Here is a 21,362-nt window from a genome sequence, read left to right on the forward strand (position 1 = left end):
TTTTGGGGGATTTTAGATTACTTGTGTGGTGTTTTTTTTTATATAGTTAAGAGGGAATAAATATTAGGGTTAGTAAATATCTACGGTGTTTTGTGCCCTCATATATTCTGGGAATATTTGGGGAGTGCTTTCGCACACCTGCACAGTATGCATTTGCAATCATGTCAGAGGGAAGGAAAAAGTAAGGAGAAAATGGATTCTCATACCGTTCCTTCACCTTGACCTTTAAACTCTTGCTTTGCTCTTGCCTAGGTGATGGAGTTCTACTGTCCACCGTGTGAGACAGCCATGTGCCAGGACTGTACGAGCGGCGAGCATGCCGAGCACCCCACTGTACCCCTCAAAGATGTGGTCGAGCAGCACAAGGCCTCACTGCAGGAACAGCTTGACGCCGTCAAAAACCGGTAGAGGCCAATACATACCCCTGGGGGACACCAAGACATTATATGACATATTTACATCCATTTAAACAAATTACAACCAGAAAATAACCATTTAATAATAATTATGACATCCAATTGCACTGGACACAGTCAAAAAAAGGTAATGGCCCAACACACACCCCTGGGGAAAGTGGGTTAATGGCGCCATCTTTGGTTGTATTTGTACACAGAATACATCATATGTTCTTCCCCAATTTGCACTAGTGTATTGATTTTTCCTATTAGACTCAAAGTCCTTCATCGACCCATTTTGGACCTTAGGCTTTGCCTTCGAAAGTATTCAGACCCCTTAACTTTTTCCACATTTTGCTACATTACAACCTTATTCTAAAATGGATTAAATAAAACAGATTCCTCTGCAATCTACACATAATGACAAAGCAAAAACTGTTTTGGGGAAATTATTGCAAATGTATTAAAAATAAAAAACAGATACCTTATTTTTTATAAGTATTCAGACCCTTTGCTATGAGACTTGAAATTGAGCTCAGATGCATCCTGTTTCCATTGATCATCCTTGAGATTTTACTGGAACTTGACTGGAGTCCACCTGTGGTAAATTCAATTGATTGGACATGATTTGGAAAGGCACACACCTGTCTATATAAGGTCCCACAGTTGACAGTGCATGTCAGAGCAAAACCAAGCCACGGGGTCGAAGGAATTGTACGTAGAGCGTCGAGACAGGATTGTGTCGAGGCACAGATCTGGAGAAGGGTACCAAAACATTTATGCAGCATTGAAGGTCCCCAATAACACAGTGACCTCCATCTTTGTTAAATGGAAGAAGTTTGGAAACACCAAGACTCTTCCTAAAGCTGGCCGCGAGGCCAAACTGAGTTATCGGGGGAGAAGGGCCTTGGTCAGGGAGGTGACCAAGAACCTGATGGTCACTCTGACAGAGCTCCAGAGTTCCTCTGGCCAGGCGGAAGCCACTCCTCAGTAAAAGGCACATGAATTCCCGCTTGGAGTTTGCCAAAAGGCACCTAAAGACTCTCAGACCATGAGAAACAAGATTCTCTGGTCTGATGAAACCAAGATTTAACTCTTTGGCCTGAATGCCAAACATCACATCTGGAGGAAACCTGGCACCATCCCTATGGTGAAGCATGGTGGTGGCAGCATCATGCTGTTGGGATGTTTTTCAGCGGCAGTGATTGGGAAACTAGTTAGGATCGAGGTAAAGATGAACGGAGCAAAGTACACAGAGATCCTTGACGAAAACCTGCTTCTGAGCACTCAGGACCTCAGACTAGGGTGAAGATTCACCCTCCAACAGGGCAACGACCCTAAGCACAAAGCCAAGACAACGCGGAGTGGCTTCGGGACAAGTCTCTACATGTCCTTGAGTGGTCCAGCCAGAGCCCGGACTTGAACCCGATCGAACATCTCTGGAGAGACCTGGAAATAAATGTGCAGTGACGCTCCCCAACCAACCTGACAGAGCTTGAGAAGATCTGCAGAGAAGAATGGGAGAAACTCACCAAATAGAGGTGTGCCAAGCTTGTAGTGTCATACCAGGAAACTCAAGGCTGTAATTGCTGCCAAAGGTGCTTCAACTAAGTACTGAGTAAAGGGTCTGAATGCTTATGTAAATGTGATATTTTTTATTTATTTTATTAATTAACAAACATAAAAATAAACATTTTGCTTTGTCATTATGGGGTATTGTGTGTAGATTGATGAGGGACAATTTTAGGATAAGGCTGTAACCTAACAACGTGGAAAAAGTCAAGTGTCTGAATTCTTTCCGAAGGCACTGTATATGTATCAGAGGCAACCTAAGCATTATCCCCGATGGCCCAGTAGTTTGAGGGACAATGCGCTCCATCCTTCAAAGTGATGTCGTCACAGTCAGCTAATTTTGACCTAAGACTGATCGCACCTACCCTCTGACTCCCTCCCTTCCTTCAGGCTGCCTGAAATCGACTCGGCCCTGCAGGTGCTGTCGGAGATCCTGCAGCAGCTGACCAATCAGAAGAGCTCCATCGAGGGGGACATCCACACCACGTTCGATGAGTTGCAGAAGACCCTGAACGTCCGCAAGAGTGTCCTGCTCATGGAGCTTGAGGTCAACTACGGCCTCAAGCAGAAGGTGAGGCCCCCGACATTTGATAAATGGGGGGGGGTTGAGTGGGACATTAATTTGAACCTTTTCTTGTGGGTTTCTGATTGTTTTGGATTGTTTTGGCAATTTGTTTAGTGCACACATTCAATATGATACAAAATTAGAGGCAGGTGGTCAATGAAGGTAAGTAGATTAATGATTAGGAGATAAAGGAAATACATTTCTAAACATGGGCATAGTTTTTAAACCAAGAATTAACAGCATTATACTCAGAATGTAAACAAGAAAAATACTGAAAGTAGATTCTTCCCAATCTGAAAATCTAGTATTTATTGAAAGCAATAGGTGGTAATTTTACAACAACTGAAACGTTTTCTGATTCCAATGTGCCTTCCTAGAAACAAATCTCTATCCTAAAATATTAAATTAAACCTGTATTAATAAAGGATCAATAACATAGCAATATAAATAAAGTCCTCCGTTCGTTCTACTATCCCACACAGCAGCAGAGGCTCTGTTTACACTGTTTCTACTTTGCATGCCAGTGGCTCAGCTGTGGATCAGGCTGTTCTCTGAGAAATGATTAAATAAAACATGGTTTGGGGAGGGCTGGAAGGGAGGAGAGACTGACTGCCAGGGCAGAGAAGCTGATGCCCCACCCAGCCCAGAGAACCAATCAACCAGGCTGGCCTAGCACCCAACGCCCTCCCCTTAGGGAGCAGAGCACCATCACATGGGAATGATTCACCAGTAGGACCGGCTGGCTAGAGCAGACAGAGTGCTGCACAAAGGAAGGGAGGACTTTAATCTTTCTGCCCTTTCCTATAGGGTGTGGACTGTGGATACTTTCTACTTTTCTATATCTAGGCTTTGGGGTTGTCGTTGTGTTTATCTAGTTGGTAATTTAGGCTTTGAAAGTGCTGTATCTTTCTAGCAAGCAAGCTAGCTGAGCTGTTCATGTTTAAAGAGAGGGTGAGTCTTGAAAGCAGAGAAGGGTTGATAAAGTGGGTAGGTACAGTGGTGTAGGTTTCCACAGTGCACTGCGCTAAGTGAGTGTGCACTGTTTCTCCCTGCCTTTGGGACATCCTCTTTCTCTATCTAGAATATCTTTGTGTTAGTCTTGTGAGTCTTATACAGTATGAAGCAAGGCTTGATATAGATAGTGGTGGAGAAAGTAGTTTTGGCTGGGGACTTTGAGAGCTCAATGGCTTCTCATGTTGTCGAAGAGGATGAGTGTGATAGCCAGATGCAGGTGAGTGTGTGTGTGTGTGTGAGAGACAGTGAGACTGTGTGTGTGTGCATGCGTGCGATGCTCAGTCTTTCAACCCAGCTCTGTAGCATTTTTGTGCTGTGGTGTTATGTTAACAAGTGATAACTTTTATAGTTAGTCGACCCTCTTCCATATGACTATACCAGTGGATGTGTCAAAAGTCCACTTAGCTTAGTCTGCAATTCTAAGCTGTTCCTTAGCTTAGTCTGCAATGTTTATTCTTGGTAATTGAAAATGTAGCTTTATTCTCAACACAGCAAATCAAATGGTATTCATGTGGCATATGGACAGCTGTCAAAAAGCAGATGTGTGTTTTCATTTGTTGTGTGTGTATGTTTCCAGTTCCCTGCTTGCAGTGTATATTTGCATGTGTCTGTGTGCACACATTTGTTAGGTGAATGTGTTTGTTGATCAGACGTTTGACCATGTTTGTGTATTTACATTGTTTATATGTGTGTGTGCGTGTATGTGCACATGCATCCATGTGTGTACATTGACAGATTGTATACAGTGTTTGCACGTGTGTGTGTGTGTGTGTGTGTGTGTGTGTGTGTGTGTGTGTGTGTGTGTGTGTGTGTGTGTGTGTGTGTGTGTGTGTGTGTGTGTGTGTGTGTGTGTGTGTGTGTGTGTGTGTGTGTTGTCAGCCCCTCACACTGACAGATGTTTGCATGCCCACATGTGCATCTCCATTCACACCCACCTGACACCCTTCTACGCCCTCACCCCCTCTACTATCCCGCCCCCTCACTCTTTTCCCCTCTCTACATTGTGTTTCTCCCAGGTGCTCCAAGCCCAGCTGGACACGTTATTCCAGGGCCAGGATGGCATCAACAGCAGCTGCAATTTCACTGAGCAGGCCCTGAGCCACGGCACCGAGGCCGAGGTCCTGCTCGTCAAGAAGCAGATGAGTGAGCGACTCAGCGAGTTGGCCAGCCAAGAGCTCCCCCTCCAGCCCGGGGAGAACGACCAGCTGGACTTCCTGGTGGAGACGGAGGGCCTCAAGAAGTCAATCCACAATCTGGGTACTATAGTTACAACGAATGCTGTGGCGTCCGAGACGGTGGCCACGGGCGAGGGCCTGAGGCAGTGCGTAGCGGGCCTGCCCACCTCTGTCACCATCACGACTAAGGACAAGGACGGTGAGCTGTGTAAGATGGGGAAAGCCAACATCACGGCGGAGATTGCCACGCCGGACGGTAGCGTGGGCGACGGCGAGATACTGGACAACAAAAACGGGACGTATGAGTATCTGTACACGGCGCCGAAAGAGGGTAGTTTGACGCTGTCGCTGCGTCTGTATGACCAGCATATTAAGGGGAGTCCCTTTAAGATTAAAGCGACAAAGTCGGCCGATGTGTCGCCCAGTACGGAGAGCGCTAAGAAGAGGTTGAAGTCGCCGGGGAGTAGCCACGTCAAGCAGAAGGCCATCAAGAGGCCAGCCAGTATGTACAGCACAGGGAAGAGGAAAGAGAACCCCATCGAAGATGACCTAATTTTCAGGATCGGTAATGGTTGCCTTATCATTGGTGTTTTAACAGATTTAAAGGGAAGGTTCAACTAACACATTTAAAGGAACCGTTCACCTAATACATATGTTGTACGGTATAGGGTATACCGAAACTTTTGTACTTTTTTGATACTGGAACATAAAAATCGGTACGGTACTTGAATGTTGGTTACTTTCAGTACTTCTGTAAAAATGTGTTTCACGGATCAACTCTATCGCTTATATTGTGAGGTGCACACCGTGCCTGCTCCACTTACTCATTGATAGCCTGCACTGGGAGTCTGGACTGCATCATGTTAACTTCTGTGCAGAGTGGGGAGCTACCACACTTGAATAATGCGCAAACGACATGTTGAAACTGTTAATTACTGTTCGCAAAACAATGTCCATACAGGCTAGATCACTTTACAATGCAAGGAGTCTCAGTTGCATCAAGCTTTGTAGGCTAACTTTCCTTGCTAGTTTACAGCGGAAGCAAACATCAATTTACTACCGTAGTACTTTATTTGTGATTTAAAATGGAGACTGTAACGCAAAATGCACTGATTTGAAAGCCGATTGTCACCAAAATCTTTATTCATTCACTTAATTGGTCTCCTGTTGAATATGCATTCACCTGTATTGTGAAATGGCCTAGGCTACGTTTACATTTGAGTAATTTAGCAGATGCTCTTATCCAGAGCGACTTAAAGTAGTGAGTGCATACATTTTCATACTGGTCCCACGTGGGACATCGAACCCACAACCCTGGCGTTGCATGCGCTGTACTCTACCAACTGAGCCACACGGGACCAAATTTACCCAGTTTATCAATAAAGATTTACCATTCAAATACATTATTACCATTTATGTTATGTAGTTTGATTGGTAAAAACAAAGTCAAATTGATTTTATGATTGTATAATTGATTTAACATTTTGATGTAAAAAAAAAAAAATGAAGTCCAAAGAGGCCAAACAATTGAACAGAGCAGTAGCTGAGTTTTTCTGTCTGGATCAAGTGCCATTCTGTGAATTTGGTGAAAATACCTTTTTTTTTGCTGTGGTATCATTTTGGTGTCGAGTATTGGGATGGTATCGAGTATCGTGATACTAAACCTGGTATTGGTAACAAAGTCAAAATTCTAGTACCATGACAACACTAATATGTTATGAATTACTAGTCAAAGTTTTTGTGTGGAATTGGAAAAAAGTTACTCAGAGAACTGACCAATGTAAGAATAATACAGTTCACTTTAAAAGAAATCATATGTCAAAATGTTTTCACTTGGGAAACTCTTAATCTACACTCATATGATGAATACGCATCACGGGGGAATTTGACACTTGTTTATTTCATGCCTTCCAGGTACAAAGGGAAGAAACAAAGGGGAATTCACCAATCTACAGGGTGTGGCTGCCTCCTCAGTAGGCAAGGTGTTGATAGCAGACAGCAATAACCAGTGTGTTCAGGTAAGGGAACTGGCTGGATAATGTCATCTCTAGCTCTATTTCATAGATCATGAATTAAACCCATGTCATTTACGCCACTCAAGACCATGACTGAATCCCAAATAGCACCCTATTCCTTAGTGCACTATTTTTGACCAAGGCCTGTTGAGCTAATGCTCAGGCATTACTGTTAGAGGTCTCAAGGCCTCAAGGCAACGTTACCCGTCACACAAATGTAAAAACATTTGGCTTCAAAAGAGAACAAGCAGTCATATAATGGGTTGCGATAATAGATTGCGTTTACATAACCACTTTGAGAACTAGTGAAAAGTGTTAACACTGTACAGTAGGATGTCTTATATTCAGATGATACCAGTTGTTCAAGGTAGGATCAACAAGCACGTTATGCTTCTTCTCTTCGCCTGAGGGAGATGTCTGAGGGAATTGTGGGATGACTCATCATCGCTATTGAACATAATTAGCTTGGTGAGACCTGCACTTTGTCATCTCCATGGAGACCAACCATCAGCTGTCCGTCCTCCCTTCAATACATTTGATTTGGAAAGGGCTGAGAATATGTTCCATCAAATGAACATACAAGCACTTGTGTTTTGTGAGTTTTTTGTCGTTGTAGATTTGCGCTGTTGATCTGTGGATTTACATGGCTTGAGTACCAGATGAATAATGGAAATTGACAAACTAATAGGTTTTAATTGATTGATTTACCACAGCACACATTCATTTTTGAGTGAGCACATAATTTGTTGTTTCATGTAATAAAGGTTAGGCATGATAAAATAAGTTTCTACTGTAGTTAGACTCTTTCATTCAAATATTTTATCCCATTTACAGAACCAGTCAAAAGTTTGGACACCTACTCATTCAAGGGTTTTTCTTTATTTTTACATTGTAGAATAATAGTGAAGACATCAAAACTATGAAATAACACACATGGAATCATGTAGTAACCAAAAAGTGTTTAACAAATCAAAATATATTATATATTTTTACATTCTTCAAAGTAGCCACCATTTTCCTTGATGGAAATTGTGCATACCAGCTTCATGTGGAATGCTTTTCCAACAGTCTTGAAGGAGTTCCCACATATGCTGAGCACTTGTTGGCTGCTATTCCTTTACTCTGCGGTCCAACTCATCCCAAACCATCTCAATTTGGTTGAGGTCGGGGGATTGTGTAGGCCAGGCTGTGAAAGGGCTATTTGACCAAGAAGGAGAGTGATGGAGTGCTTCAGCGGTGTGTTGGGTCATTGTCCTGTTGAAAAACAAATGATACTTCCACTATGCACAAACCAGATGGGATGGCGTATCGCTGCAGAATGCTGTGGTAGCCATGCTGGTTAAGTGTGTCTTGAATTCTAAATAAATCACAGACAGTGTCACCAGCAAAGCACCATCACACCACCTTCTCCATGCTTCACGGTGGGAACCACACATGCGGAGGTCATCCATTCACCTACTCTGTGTATCACAAAGACACGGCGGTTGGAATCAAAAATCTCAAATTTGGACTCATCAGACCAAAGGACAGATTTACACCGATCTAATGTCCATTGCTCGTGTTTCTTGGCCAAAGCCTCTTCTTCTTTTTGGTGTCCTTTGGTAGGGGTTTCTTTGCAGCATTTTGACAATGAAGTCCTGATTCACACAGTCTCCTCTGAACAGTTGATGTTGAGATGTGTCTGTTACTTGAACTCTGTGAAGAATTTATTTGGGCTGCAATTTCTGAGTCTGGTAACTCTAATGAACTTATCCTCTGCAGCAGAGGTAACTCTGGGTCTTCCTCATGAGAGCCAGTTTTATCATAGCGCTTGATGGTTTTTGCGACTGCCCTTGAAGAAACTTTCAAAGTTCTAGAAATTTTCCGCATTGACTGACCTTCATGTCTTAAAGTAATGACGGACTTTCGTTTCTCTTTGCTTATTTGAGCTTGCCATAATATGGTATTGGTCTTTTACCAAATAGGGCTAACTTCTGCATACCTTGTCACTACACAACTGATTGGCTCAAACACATTAAGAAGGAAAGAACAAGGCACACCTGTTAATTGAAAGGCATTCCAGGTGACTACCTCATGAAGCTGGTTGAGAGAATGCCAAGAGTGTGCAAAGCTGTCATTAAGGCAAAGGGTGGTTACTTTGAAGAATCTCAAATATAAAATATATTTTGATTTGTTTAACACTTTTTTGGTTACTACATGATTCAATATGTGTTATTTCATAGTTTTGATGTCTTCACTATTATTCTAATGTAGAAAATAGTAAAAAATAAAGAAGTAGGTGTGTCCAAACTTTTGACTGGTACTGTACATAACAGTGGTAGTTAGCATCTAGCTCAGGGCTGTTCAATTCCGGACCTGGAGGGCCAAAACATTAGTTTTTTGTTTCTACCTGGTAGTTAATTGCACTGTCCAAGGTCTGAATTAGTCCATGAATGGAGGAGAGGATGAAAAACAGAAGTGTTTTGCCCGTACAGAAACTGAATTTAACAGCCCTGCGTCTAGCTCATCTCTCTGAAGTCGTTCTGCCTTGAATTAGTCACAGTGGTATCTTTTGACTGTGAGTTCTCACCAGAGATCTTTGAGGTGTGTCTGAAGAGATTGTCTGAAGAATATTCTTCTGATATAGACTGGATGAAAACAAGACTCGGTTAGGAGCTCTGACTGCTCAGATGTTTTGTATTGATTTGCTGTATATCATTGTGCTTTTGCAAATGTGAAAATATGGCAAACATACCAACTCTAACAATTCCAGTTCAATAATTGAAAAGTGTCATTTATTTATCATATCAAAGAGGATTTTCAAATGATTTCCTTAAAGGACTGAACAAAAAAGAGCCCTCACTATGCATTGATTTAAGTTTTATATTTCAAAGCATTTTGACAATCAGATGATTCAGGCCCGTGTTTCTTTTGCAGATCTTCTCTAACGACGGTCTGTTCAAGAGTCGCTTTGGGGTGCGTGGACGGTCTCCAGGGCAACTGCAGCGGCCCACAGGAGTGGCGGTCCACCCCAACGGTGACATCATAATAGCTGACTACGACAACAAGTGGGTTAGCATCTTCTCCAGCGACGGGAAGTTCAAAGTGAGTTCAAAATGTATACAATGCCGTCATTTATCCTGGAATCCACACTAGATATCGCTCTGTTCCACTTTACTGATTGATTCTGGATCTGGAACCCTCAGTCTGGATTCGGACCTGAATTTGTTGAAATCGTTTGTGCTGCTTTCTAACCACCCCAACTGTCGGCCCGAGTGCCTCTCAGTTGGAGCAGGTCCAGACTTAATCATTGAAGTGAAAATAAATTGAAATGGAGGTCTATTCAGTTTGGATTCCGGTCTGTTCCATCATGTCATCTAATAGTTGCTGTCAGAATTGCTTTATCCTAAGTGATGCTTTGCATGGCTGATGCTTACTGATAATGGATAACTCAATGTGGGTATGCTTTCTGACTTGATTAGTCTTTTTCTACCCAGCAGCACCTGAAAAATAGGTTCTCATGCCACTAAGAGACTTTGATGTTAGCCTGATTTGAAAATGTTAACCTGAAACATTAACTTGAGATAACCTGTTTGCTATTTCTTTATATCAAATACCCAACGGAAATACTGGGGTATTATCCACTGTCCTTCCTGACTGTTCCTCTATCTCCCCCAGAATAAAATTGGCTCGGGCAAGCTGATGGGCCCCAAAGGCGTGTCGGTGGACAGGAACGGCCACGTCATCATCGTGGACAACAAGGCGTGTTGCGTCTTCATCTTCCAGCCCAACGGCAAGCTGGTCACCAAGTTTGGTAACCGCGGAAACGGCGACCGGCAGTTTGCAGGTACACTCAATGGTAATGGTGTTGCACTCCCCTCTCCACTCCCTGTCTTTTGCTCCCACCACCTGCATGTGGAATGAGGACTCCCCCAGGCAAGTGACCTTTAGGATGTGACCGTGACCTTTGACCTTTTGAGCTATTACATTTTATTTGATCAAGGGGGACTTCCCGCATGCTCTTCCTAATATCTCGAAGCCCATTTATTTTGTCAGTCTCGTGTGTGTGTGTGTGTGTGTGTGTGTGTGTGTGTGTGTGTGTGTGTCATCAGCTTACTTCAACTGACATACCCCATCAGAACCCAAAATATAGCTTGTTTTACTACAATGTTTGTAAACAAAGTAAATGTAAACAAACACTGTACAGCCTCAAAACATGATTGAAACTATAATTTTGTATTCATGGATATCCTTGCATCCATAGCTCTGTCTTTTGAATTTGAAAGCGGTTACATTTCTCCTGCCCCATCCCCCCTCTTTTTACAGAAACAGGGGTGGGGAGTACGCTTTGTAATTGTTTCAACTGCTGATTGCTGCTTTAAAGGTATGGGTTAACCTTACCTAAACGTGACAGAGTCCATCGTGTTTTCACTTTGAAAAGAAATGCTTTGTTGACGTTGCTTTGTTTTTTTCCTTCTTCTGGAGTAATAGGCCTATATAATCACTTGGTATTCTTAATTCACATGACTAAAGTTTACATTTCTAAATATTGTCCACATGAAATCCAATAATTTGGATTTATCCGAGTGGCAGCCATGAAGTACCCAGCTGGAGCAGCAGGCTGGTAGGAGATGATCACCAGGATGATCACCTTGTTTTGGTTCGTGAGGAACTCGACACCTTGTGCTGGGGCAACATATAGTGGCTTGGTGGCCACAAAGGACCTTTGCCTTGCTAGCACACATGACCACCCTCCTAAAGCGTCTTACCAGTCCGTGCCCAAGTGGGGACACTTCAGGCTGAGGAGTAAGTTTCACACAGCCCTATGTGCTACATTCACCCCTCAAACTTACTCAACAGCGACCCCAGCATTGACCTGAGCGCAACTGTAGATTCGAGTCACTAGGCACCAATGTAAAGGATATTACACTGCTTGCTTAGCGAGTACCACTTCCTCCTGATTCGGCTCACACAGAGGCTCGAACCCAGGACCTCTGCCTTGCTAGCGCACGTGACAGCTCTCCTGAAGCATCTTACCAGTCTGTGCCATGCGAAAAGCTAGCTATTCCCTGGTGCAAGCGGAGCCACTTTAGGCTGAGGAGTAAGCGCTACACTGTGCTACACTAGCAGCATTCTGTATTATTTTGTTATGGCTCTTTCAGAAGTCTCCTTGGACGAAGGCATAGCCTTTAGACTGCCCATTCTCGTCACAAACCAGCTTGCTGGAGACGATGTCTCCGAAGACTGATGGTCTTGTCCAGGTTCTTAACAAAAGTATTTCCTACCCTGCTCTTTCTCAAGGATGGGTCACGCTGAGACCACATGATCCGCATAAGTTTAACATGAATGCTTTCAAAGTCACTCGTGTCCAGGGCACGCTCAGTATCAGCTGGGCTAAGAAAGTTGACATAAGTGCTTCTCAGTGAACGACGGGTCATTTGGTCCCTTGTAATACAAAACCGCGTCAGTCACCTAAGGGTGAAGATCACCAATGTAAAGGGGAGGCCCTGGGGTTTCTGGGCCCATTGGGAGCCATGTATAACGAAGCATACATTCTTGTGTTGTCCACGTTGGTTTGCTGGCAAATCCTGCTGCTGCTGATGTAAAGTTGGGGGAAAAAAAGATATTGAAAAGTTTGTTTTGGCTGTTGATGGTTGCTCAAGATAACAATGACCGGAAAATGAAAGAATCTCAGGTTTTGGAACCCCCGGAACCCCCTCGTTTGTTATGTCATAACACAAGTCATGTTTGAAACTTCAAGTCGATATTCGCGTCATAAGAAATTCCCCTCGACCACGCTCACAAATTGGGGAAAAGTCTTTCCAATTGACCCCCATTGTAAAAGAGCCAACTTCGTACATTTCTTTTGTTATACTGAAATAACAAAACATGCCGAAAAGCTGCAATGTTGTTCAATGTACCCGAGTTGCACAGGAGTCTAAGGCACTGCATCACAGTGCTAGAGGCGTCACTACAGACCCGAGTTCAACCCCAGGCTGTGTCACAGCCGGTCGCGACTGGGAGACCCATGAGGCGGCGCACAATTGGCCCAGCGTTGTCTGGGTTAGGGGAGGGTTTGGCCGGCCGGGATGTCCTTGTACCATTGTGCTCTAGCGACTCCTTGTGGCGGGCTGGGCACATGCATTCTGACTTCGGTCGACAGTTGTACAGTTGTATGGCGTTTCTGACACATTGGTGTTTTCCGGGTTGAGCGAGCAGTGTGTCAAGAAGCAATGTGGCTTGGCAGGGTCTCGTTTTAGAGGACGCATGGCCCTTGACCTTCGCCTCTCCTGAGTCCGTATGGGAGTTGCAGCGATGGGACAAGACTGTAACTACCAATTTGGATATCACGAAATTGGGGAGAAAAAGGGGTAAAGAAATCCCAACCTAAGGTTTGCAATGCTCCCACATAGGGAAATGGAGCCTGCGAGGAGAGCCCTGTGGCTTCAGGTTATTCGGCATGGGCAAGTGGGAAATGTGGGGACCTGGTGTCCAAGTAGACTACACGTAGTTGTGTGTGGAAAACATTTAATCACAGGTATGACATATTTAGTATAGTCCGTTTGAAACTCCACTCTCTACTTGTAGCTGTATAGTCCGTTTGTTGTTGTTCTTGGCTAGCTTAATGTTCTGGTCGGTAGCTAGCTAGCACTCACGTGGCTGCTAGCACCATCATGACTGAAGCCCTACAATATTACGCTTTTCTAAGTAGACAGAACACTCAGGAGCAGGCAGTGTTGAAAAGTAATCTTTAGACATGTACTTTTCTTACATGTAGTTTTGTAATTGACTAAAACAAGCAGACAACAAGAAAATAGCATTTGAAAAAGGTCAAGTTTTTGCTGTGTGTCAATGGGGTAACCTAGGTAACCACAGGTTGTTTTCCCCACAGGCGGCCGTGACATTCTAATACCGACTGGGACTATCAAATATAATCTATCCAATACTTTCTTTATTGCACCATAGTCAGTTAGAGTTCATGATTTACATAGTAAATGTAAATAAGCTAATGAATAAAATGTGAAAACTGTATAAAAAAAAACAAATAAAAAAACACAGTCGGCCTAAGCGTACACATAATTAGAAAATGACCTGTCAAAAACAACCATTTGTACAGCAGGACTCTCCAGTAGGGGAGAGTGGGGTAAGTTGAGACATTTTTTATATTCATCATCACTCCGTCAAGGGAAATACAGTTTTCTTTCTAACAAAAATATCTACATATATTTCAGGATGTTGTGTATCCCTGGAAATAATCAGAATTAATGTAAACATTACAGTTTTGAAAAAAAATTAAGAAAGTGGTCTCATGGCATAACTTGTTGTGCTGAGGGACAGGGTAAGTTAAGCCGCTGATTGAAATATGTACTGATTGAAATATGAGACCGACTGACCTTGATTCAGTCTCATGTAGCAAAATTTGAAATTGTGTTTTTTACATTGGATAAAAACAGAGACACAGAGCTACGAAATGGTATTTCATACACTGCATTTGAGGAACAATGGGAAAGTCATTCTGCTTTAAAAGTTGATAAACGTGTAACCTCACTTTTGAGAAAATGGCCTTTGAATGTTTTGGTACCAACTGGAGAGCTCTTCTTTGTCTACACCCATTCACCATCGTTCACACCCTCTTAAGCTTTAGCATGACCCATCTATTTAAGGGTTGATTTGAGCATTCTGTACTAACAACAGCAGTCAAGCACCCAAGCTAACTGGCTAACTTGATTGCTACTTCCAGACAAAAATGAGAGAACAGCTCCCTGAACATTACTCGCCCTAGCAGAGCTGGTTAGGCTAAGAAAAGCTACGTTAGACAGGATTACCTACACATACTAAGCAGCTCAAATAGATAGAAGCCTGCTATATGGCGCTCGTAATATAAACATTTTATTCAGATGGCATACAAGTTTGTTATTCAGGCACATAAAAGTTCACAAAAAAGGATTACATTCAAATGGATCTCCTGTGAAGTAGTGACCCGCGACATGTGCCTAGTTTCCTGAAACTGGTCACATATTACAATTACCTTTTTAAAACCATTTCTCTTTATTTCCCAAACACAAAATTCAACACAATTACGATAGCTTTTTTTGTCAAAAAATAAATTAAATAAAAAATGGGACCACAGACTCCATGAAATGATGAATCTTCTTAAATATTTGGTCAAATTATTAATTTTCTGTATGGTTTCCTAGAAACAAGGGTGGCTCAACTTACCACACTCTTCCCTATAGCTTTCCATTTCAGTTAAATACATTTGTTTCATTTAAAAATGTGTTAATGATTACATAGTTTATTATGATATTTGGTTACAGTTTAACAGAATAAAATGCATACAGTGGAATCAGTTTCTACATATGTTTTGGCATGTCTTTCATAAACATATCATATCAAATGATACATTGTTTTAAATCGAGTGTCACGTTCCTGACCTATTTCTGTTAGTTTGTTGTATGTGTTAGTTGGTCAGGACGTGAGTTTGGGTGGGCATTCTATGTTGTCTGTTTCTATGTTGGTTTAAGGGTTGCCTGGTATGGCTCTCAATTAGAGGCAGGTGTTTGGCGTTCCTCTAATTGAGAGTCATATTTAGGTAGGTTGTTTCACAGTGTTCGTTGTGGGTGGTTGTCTCCTGTGTCTGTATGTATGTTCGTGCCACACGGGACTGTAGCGTTTGTTTGTAGTCGTGTACCTGTTCGTGCGTTCTTCATGTTGTATGTAAGTTCCATGTTCAGGTCTGTCTACGTCGTGTTTGTTATTTTGTAATTTTCAAGTGTTTTCGTGTTCGTTTCGTAATTCAATAAATATCAGTTATGTCATCATACCTCGCTGCACATTGGTCTTCAGATCCCTCTCTCCTCTCCTCGTCCGAGGAGGAGGAGGAATTAGAGAATCGTTACATCGAGACATGTTCAACTTTGTCAGCGGTGTCTTTAGTAGTTGTATTACATTTACATGTAGGCCGTGGTACATGGCAGCTGACGTATGTACACGGCACATAAAATGTATTAAACAAGGAAACAAAAACAGGATGTCAGGATAGGAGCTGAAGCAGTTTGTCTTGGTGGTATCAAACAATGGCTTGAGCAGTGGGCGGCCGTTTAGCAGCGCACCTCGACGTCCGCAGCCGTAAGTAGCGTAGCCGCTTGACTTTTGTAGCCATTCTTCCATACAAACAAGTAGCACCCACTTGGGTGATGCCCCGGCAGCTCATCACTACTCATCGGTAGTCCAGAGTAGGCTATTACAATCCTCAAGCCTCTGCCATCACCGCAAGCCATCTCCACTTTCCTCTGTTTCGTTGTTTTACATTGCCATAGTACATGCATTTAACCCTGCTCCTATCTCTCTGTTTGATCCAGGTCCTCACTTTGCAGCAGTCAACCATAACAATGAGATAATTGTTACGGACTTCCATAATCATTCTGTGAAGGTAAGACCACCTCACCAATTACAAATTATTTGTACCCTTGTGAATTTTTTTTAGATTTTCCCATAAAAAGGACGTGCACCTTTCTGAAAAAGGGATATAATAATAAATGATTTATTCAGCTTCTATAGCGCTTTTCATTACAAAAATGATCTTAAAGCACTTGAAAAAACGGTAAAATAGTGTGTATACTTATTACTATGATATTATTAACGGAGCACCAGTCCAGTATTGGACAACAGTTATATTCTAAGAAGACTAATGAGGCTTATAGGGTTATTTTAGCAATAACTCTATAAGACTAACATTTTAACAATAGTAATTATTGGTTTATCTGAAGGTATGAATTCTTTTGAGAATCAACTGGAGTTCTTTAACAGAATAACAAGACAAACACAATTGCTTTGAACAATCAACATTTAATAACACTAATCAAAATATTTACAAACATAATGAGAATGATCATGAAAAAGTAGAAAATAGATTGGAAGACCTCGAGATCCTGAGCATTAAATTATGTTCTACTCTGTGATCAAAGTCTGTTGTGGCTTCTTGATGGTTCAGGCCTCATAGAGGAGAACAAAGGAAGAAGATGGCTGTGTGTCCTTTCCCTGTTGAATTGGGTTTCCTCCATCAGGTTGTTCCTTTGGTCCTGAGTTGGTGTCCTTATGCTTGTTGCTCTTCTCTGTTGGCTCCTTGCTTGAGTTGCAGAGGCTATGCTCTAATCGTCGTATCCTTCTTTCCTTGAAGACGGTTAGCTAAAGTGTACCGTTCTAGCTACACTAGCTCTTTTTAAGTCGTATGTTTTCTTCTGAGCCTGTTTAGTGCGCGGGCACTTCCTTCCCAATGTATTTACTGGATTATAGGTATTATTCCCTAAATATATACTTTCCCCCTAAGTTATCAGTTACCAGTTCTGGCCATGAAAGGCAAAGGTCCAGGACTTATGGTCGGCCCGCTGGAGGTTCAGAGTAAAGAGAGTAAGAGATAGAGGAGCAGAACTTTTATAGTCCTGCTAGGTCACGTGGTATCACCCCTGGGGTTCGAGCCATTTGTACGACCCATTGTCTTGGAGATAAATTATTTTGGGGAGAAAATCTAAAGTTGGTTAAGGTCAATTCAACATTGTGTTTAGCATTGTTCAACATGACATTCAAACGACACATCGCTACAAACAAGAATAAAATAAAACCGCTATAGGATATAGTAGATCTGGACTATGATTTTCAGGCAGTGTTGAACGTTTTGAGTGTTTCAAGCCTCCAACAGTCAAGATGGAATCGCATGGCTTGAGCAGAGAAATGAGGTCATTGGGGGGAGATGAGCAGGTCCTCCGGAGACTGGCAGGCAGACCGCACAGTTCACTCTCCATTGAAGGCATCTCACTGGCACCTTGTCGTCGTCCCCCCCGCCCTCCACCTGACTGCGATTTCTCCGTAGCCGTTGACTCTCTGGTCTTGTAGCGTAGAAAGAGATGTTTATTTTTGAGCTCTCCAGTCTCCATTCACTCAGGATATTATGATGACGGGCCGCTCATAACTTCGGAGGAAACCTCCCGAGCGATGACGTCGTCACTGTCAGCTCGCCATGAATTAGTCCTCCTCATTGGGTCATGAGACCGTAGAAATAACAATGAAAAATAGGATGGGGGTATTCAAATCTACACTAACGTTAGCTAGCTAGTATGGTGGCATCGCTAGCTAGCTATCATGAGACAGCTGATTTGCAATGAATTCATGGGCAGGAAACAAATAGACCTAATCCAGATTTAATTTATAAACATTTGGCTATTCAACCCCCCCCCCAAAAAATATACAAGATTCCAACAAAAAACATGTAGAAATTATAAAATATTTACAAAATGTCCAGGGGCTCTCTGCCTAGGCGATCTCACAGCAACATGGCATCCACTGAACCAAATGATGATGATATGTACCTTTTTCTTTATATAAAAAGGGATTGTGTACCCTTCTGAAAAAAGGATGTGTACCTTTCTGCAGGTGTTCAACCCTGAGGGGGAGTTTCTTCTGAAGTTTGGTTCCAATGGGGAGGGGAATGGCCAGTTCAACGCCCCTACGGGGGTGGCAGTGGACGTCAACGGCAACATCATCGTGGCAGACTGGGGCAATAGCCGAATACAGGTGAGGCCAAGAGTATGGAAGTGAGACCAAGGTCAGGGAAGTGGGAGACCTTGTTTTGGTGTTAACTAAACTTTAAATTAAAACATTTTTCTTGTCCTCTAGAATGCTCTTTAAAATATAATTTTATTATCAAATCTTTTTGTTAGAAGTATTATATTTGCATCTAGAGTAGTCAGTTAGATTAGTGGTATTTCAAATGTATCTCTCTCTCTGCTTTTATCTCTCTATCTCTCTCCCCTCTCTTTCTATCTCTCTCCTCTCTCCCCCCTCTCTCTCTCCTCCCCCTCTCTCTCTCTCCTCCCCCTCTTTCTCTCTCTTCCCTCTCTCTCTCCCCCCTCTTTCTCTCTCTCCCTCTCTCAGGTGTTTGATGGCAGTGGTTCGTTCCTCTCCTACATCAACACATCGGCAGACCCTCTCTACGGTCCCCAGGGCCTGGCCCTCACCTCCGATGGCCATGTGGTGGTGGCTGACTCTGGGAACCACTGCTTCAAAGTCTACCGTTACCTGCAGTAGCCCTCGCACACTTAGTGTACACACAAACACACACTTATGCGTACACACTCACATTCACAGATTCACACACACGAAGACTTGCACACACACACCATCCTCAGTACGGAGTAATGGGTGGAGTTGCACTCATCCACTTCACCCACTAATTCAATCCCGCCATCCATCACTGTTCCATACAGAACCACTCTCTAACTGTTCACCCTGACGTGTGCCTCTGTAGCCTCGTTCGTGACCTCTGACCTTTAAGCTTGTCCTCCACCGACCCCCTGGACTTCATAAGAGAAACCCCGCATTTTCCCAGAAACGTATTTTCTACTGTCGGCCATGGGGAAGAGGAAGAAGGAGAATCGGTCATGTGATTTAGGTAGGAGGGACTATGATTGAGATCTCTATGGATTGGAGGATGGAGATTTATTCGACTAGTTTCTGCCCCTGCCCCTAATGTGATATACAGAAGTAGTAGGGTGAAGTCGTCCCTAGATGCTGATCTTGGCTCAGTTCTGCATTTTCCCCATCAATAGTTAAGGTTAGGATGGGTGGAGTGGAAGCTGATCCTAGATCTGAACTTAGGGGAAACTTCACCCCAGAGCTGATATACAATACATTCCTTTTTGTTTAAAGGGATTGTTGGGATGATGAAAAATGATAACTGGGTATCATGGTTAGGTTGGACCAATTCTTCCTTTCATTATTTATTATTATGACACTTGATGTAAAACTGGAAATTAATGTTTATCATGCAATGAAATTAATGTACGGAAGTTGTTGCTAATATTAGTTTGACGGTCACCAATGTGTATGGAAGTGAGATTGAAAGGAAGTAAAAATCTCAAATAAAGTGCCTGGACTTTAATCACAGACTAGCTCCAAAAATATGTCTCAATGAATTAGATTGTTTCACTTTCTTGGCATCCCCCGATTATTATTTGGCATCAACGATCACGGCAAATAATCTCCGGCTAAAGTAGCTTTTAGTAAAATGTTCTCAGTAAAAATAAGTTATCTACAGGTATCTCTACCCACCTCACCTGTTCAATTTCATACATAGAACCTTAAATATATCAGGGTATTTTTTAAGCATGGTATATATAACAAGTGCATGCAACGCTGTCCGAAAACCTTCCCACAAACATTTGTGAAACATTCCCAAACATCTGCAAAACGTTTGTCAAAGATTGCAGCCATCTACAGGAAGCAATCGAAGTTTGGTATCAGATGACACATTTTGTGACATCACCCAATGGTTACATTCTGCTTAGTAGATAGTTCTTTGTATTTGTGGGAGTGCTTTTTTCAATCTACACACCACCACTTGATATTTACATATATTAACAATAAGGAATTCACATACTGCTCAATGTATGATATAGTATCTTATCTCCTCTAGTCCGGTGGTTTCACACTTTGCTTCTCTTCCACAATAATAACAGACTAGGTATTGTTGCTCAATGCAAAATATTGTGTGCGTGTGTGTGTGCGTGCACGTGCTGTAAAATACAAAAAGGGACACTTCACATTAAACTCTTTATGATACTACTTATGATGGCTCAAAGCATTCTTGGATGTTAAGTTCACTTTCAATGAATCCTGAAAATTAACAATGTAGTTATACATCTGTGTTATTCTTGCTACTCTGCACTGTAGGTCTTTGTAGAACTGTTAGAAACGATAACAACAATATTGAAACTGATATTACACTCTTAAACTCTTACCTCCCATCCTCAATTTTTCTGCCCTTTTTGTCTGTTGTCACAAAAACTATTGATACTACTCAGGTGTAGTATTCTGATACTGTAGCTGACACTGTCTAATAGTTGGTCTAAAAAAACATAAAATGGCTTAACAGTCGATGTAATCTGTGTGAATAGACTGCACTCTGTTTCAAAAGGTAATTAGCCTACATCATAATAGGTTCAGCCTTCAAAAATGCTCTCCTTATCTATTTTTTTTTATGTGTCCATCTTGATTCGAAAGCACTTGACTGACTCACATCAATTCATTACTTTCATGTACATAGTTTCAGGCACCCATTTTGTATTTGTCCTTGTTAAGTTATTTGTTGTCCTCGTCCATGTTGATACCCTGATGCCAAATGGAAGAAGTGCCCATATCTTGTATGTTTAGCTCTCAGTAATGCAGCAAGTGTGATATGCAATTTAAAACATTTTGTACAGAAAGTAAGTTTTAGTGGTAATTGCAATGACTGTGTTGTTCCATTCCACCCCCTGAATGTGTATGTAAAATGTTTTGAAGATTGTGTATTGTTCCAAGTGTTATGAATGTCATGCACATGGTTAATGTCAGACACACGGACTTAGAATGTTTTTTTCCACCTCATACATTCCAACTTTACACAACACCCTGTTAAAAACGGAAGTGTTATTCCCTTTCACTGTATCAGAACATTCAAATTTAAAGTCAGATTTCCCAAAGCCCTAATATGCTTGCAGTATCTGAAAACATTTTCTCAAGTTTGACCATTCCATAATTGATGTTTATTTGCTCTTTGTGTACAGCACAGAAATAAAGTATTGCATTCCTGAAAAAAGTGTTTTGTGAATCC

The 21,362-nt window shown here is 42.2% G+C and overlaps 1 protein-coding gene across 9 annotated transcripts in view; it reads left to right on the forward strand.

Annotated features, from left to right (window-relative positions):
- Positions 1-21,347, forward strand: part of trim2a (tripartite motif containing 2a) — a 59,958-nt gene extending 38,611 nt beyond the window's left edge. For 8 of the 9 annotated variants that reach the window (XM_071407005.1, XM_071407002.1, XM_071407010.1 and 5 more), the window contains exons 4-12: positions 253-404; positions 2,358-2,538; positions 4,563-5,286; positions 6,636-6,739; positions 9,653-9,820; positions 10,394-10,574; positions 16,078-16,148; positions 18,146-18,286; positions 18,647-21,347. In XM_071407005.1, the coding sequence (XP_071263106.1) occupies positions 253-404; positions 2,358-2,538; positions 4,563-5,286; positions 6,636-6,739; positions 9,653-9,820; positions 10,394-10,574; positions 16,078-16,148; positions 18,146-18,286; positions 18,647-18,799 (1,875 nt within the window). In that variant the 3' untranslated portion in view covers positions 18,800-21,347. The remainder of the gene's footprint in view (positions 1-252; positions 405-2,357; positions 2,539-4,562; positions 5,287-6,635; positions 6,740-9,652; positions 9,821-10,393; positions 10,575-16,077; positions 16,149-18,145; positions 18,287-18,646) is intronic. The other variant, XM_071407008.1, reaches the window with a different exon arrangement.
- The last annotated feature ends 15 nt before the right edge of the window (positions 21,348-21,362 follow it).

The sequence above is a fragment of the Salvelinus alpinus genome, chromosome 6 (assembly GCF_045679555.1).
Source record: "Salvelinus alpinus chromosome 6, SLU_Salpinus.1, whole genome shotgun sequence".
Lineage (NCBI taxonomy): Eukaryota > Metazoa > Chordata > Actinopteri > Salmoniformes > Salmonidae > Salvelinus > Salvelinus alpinus.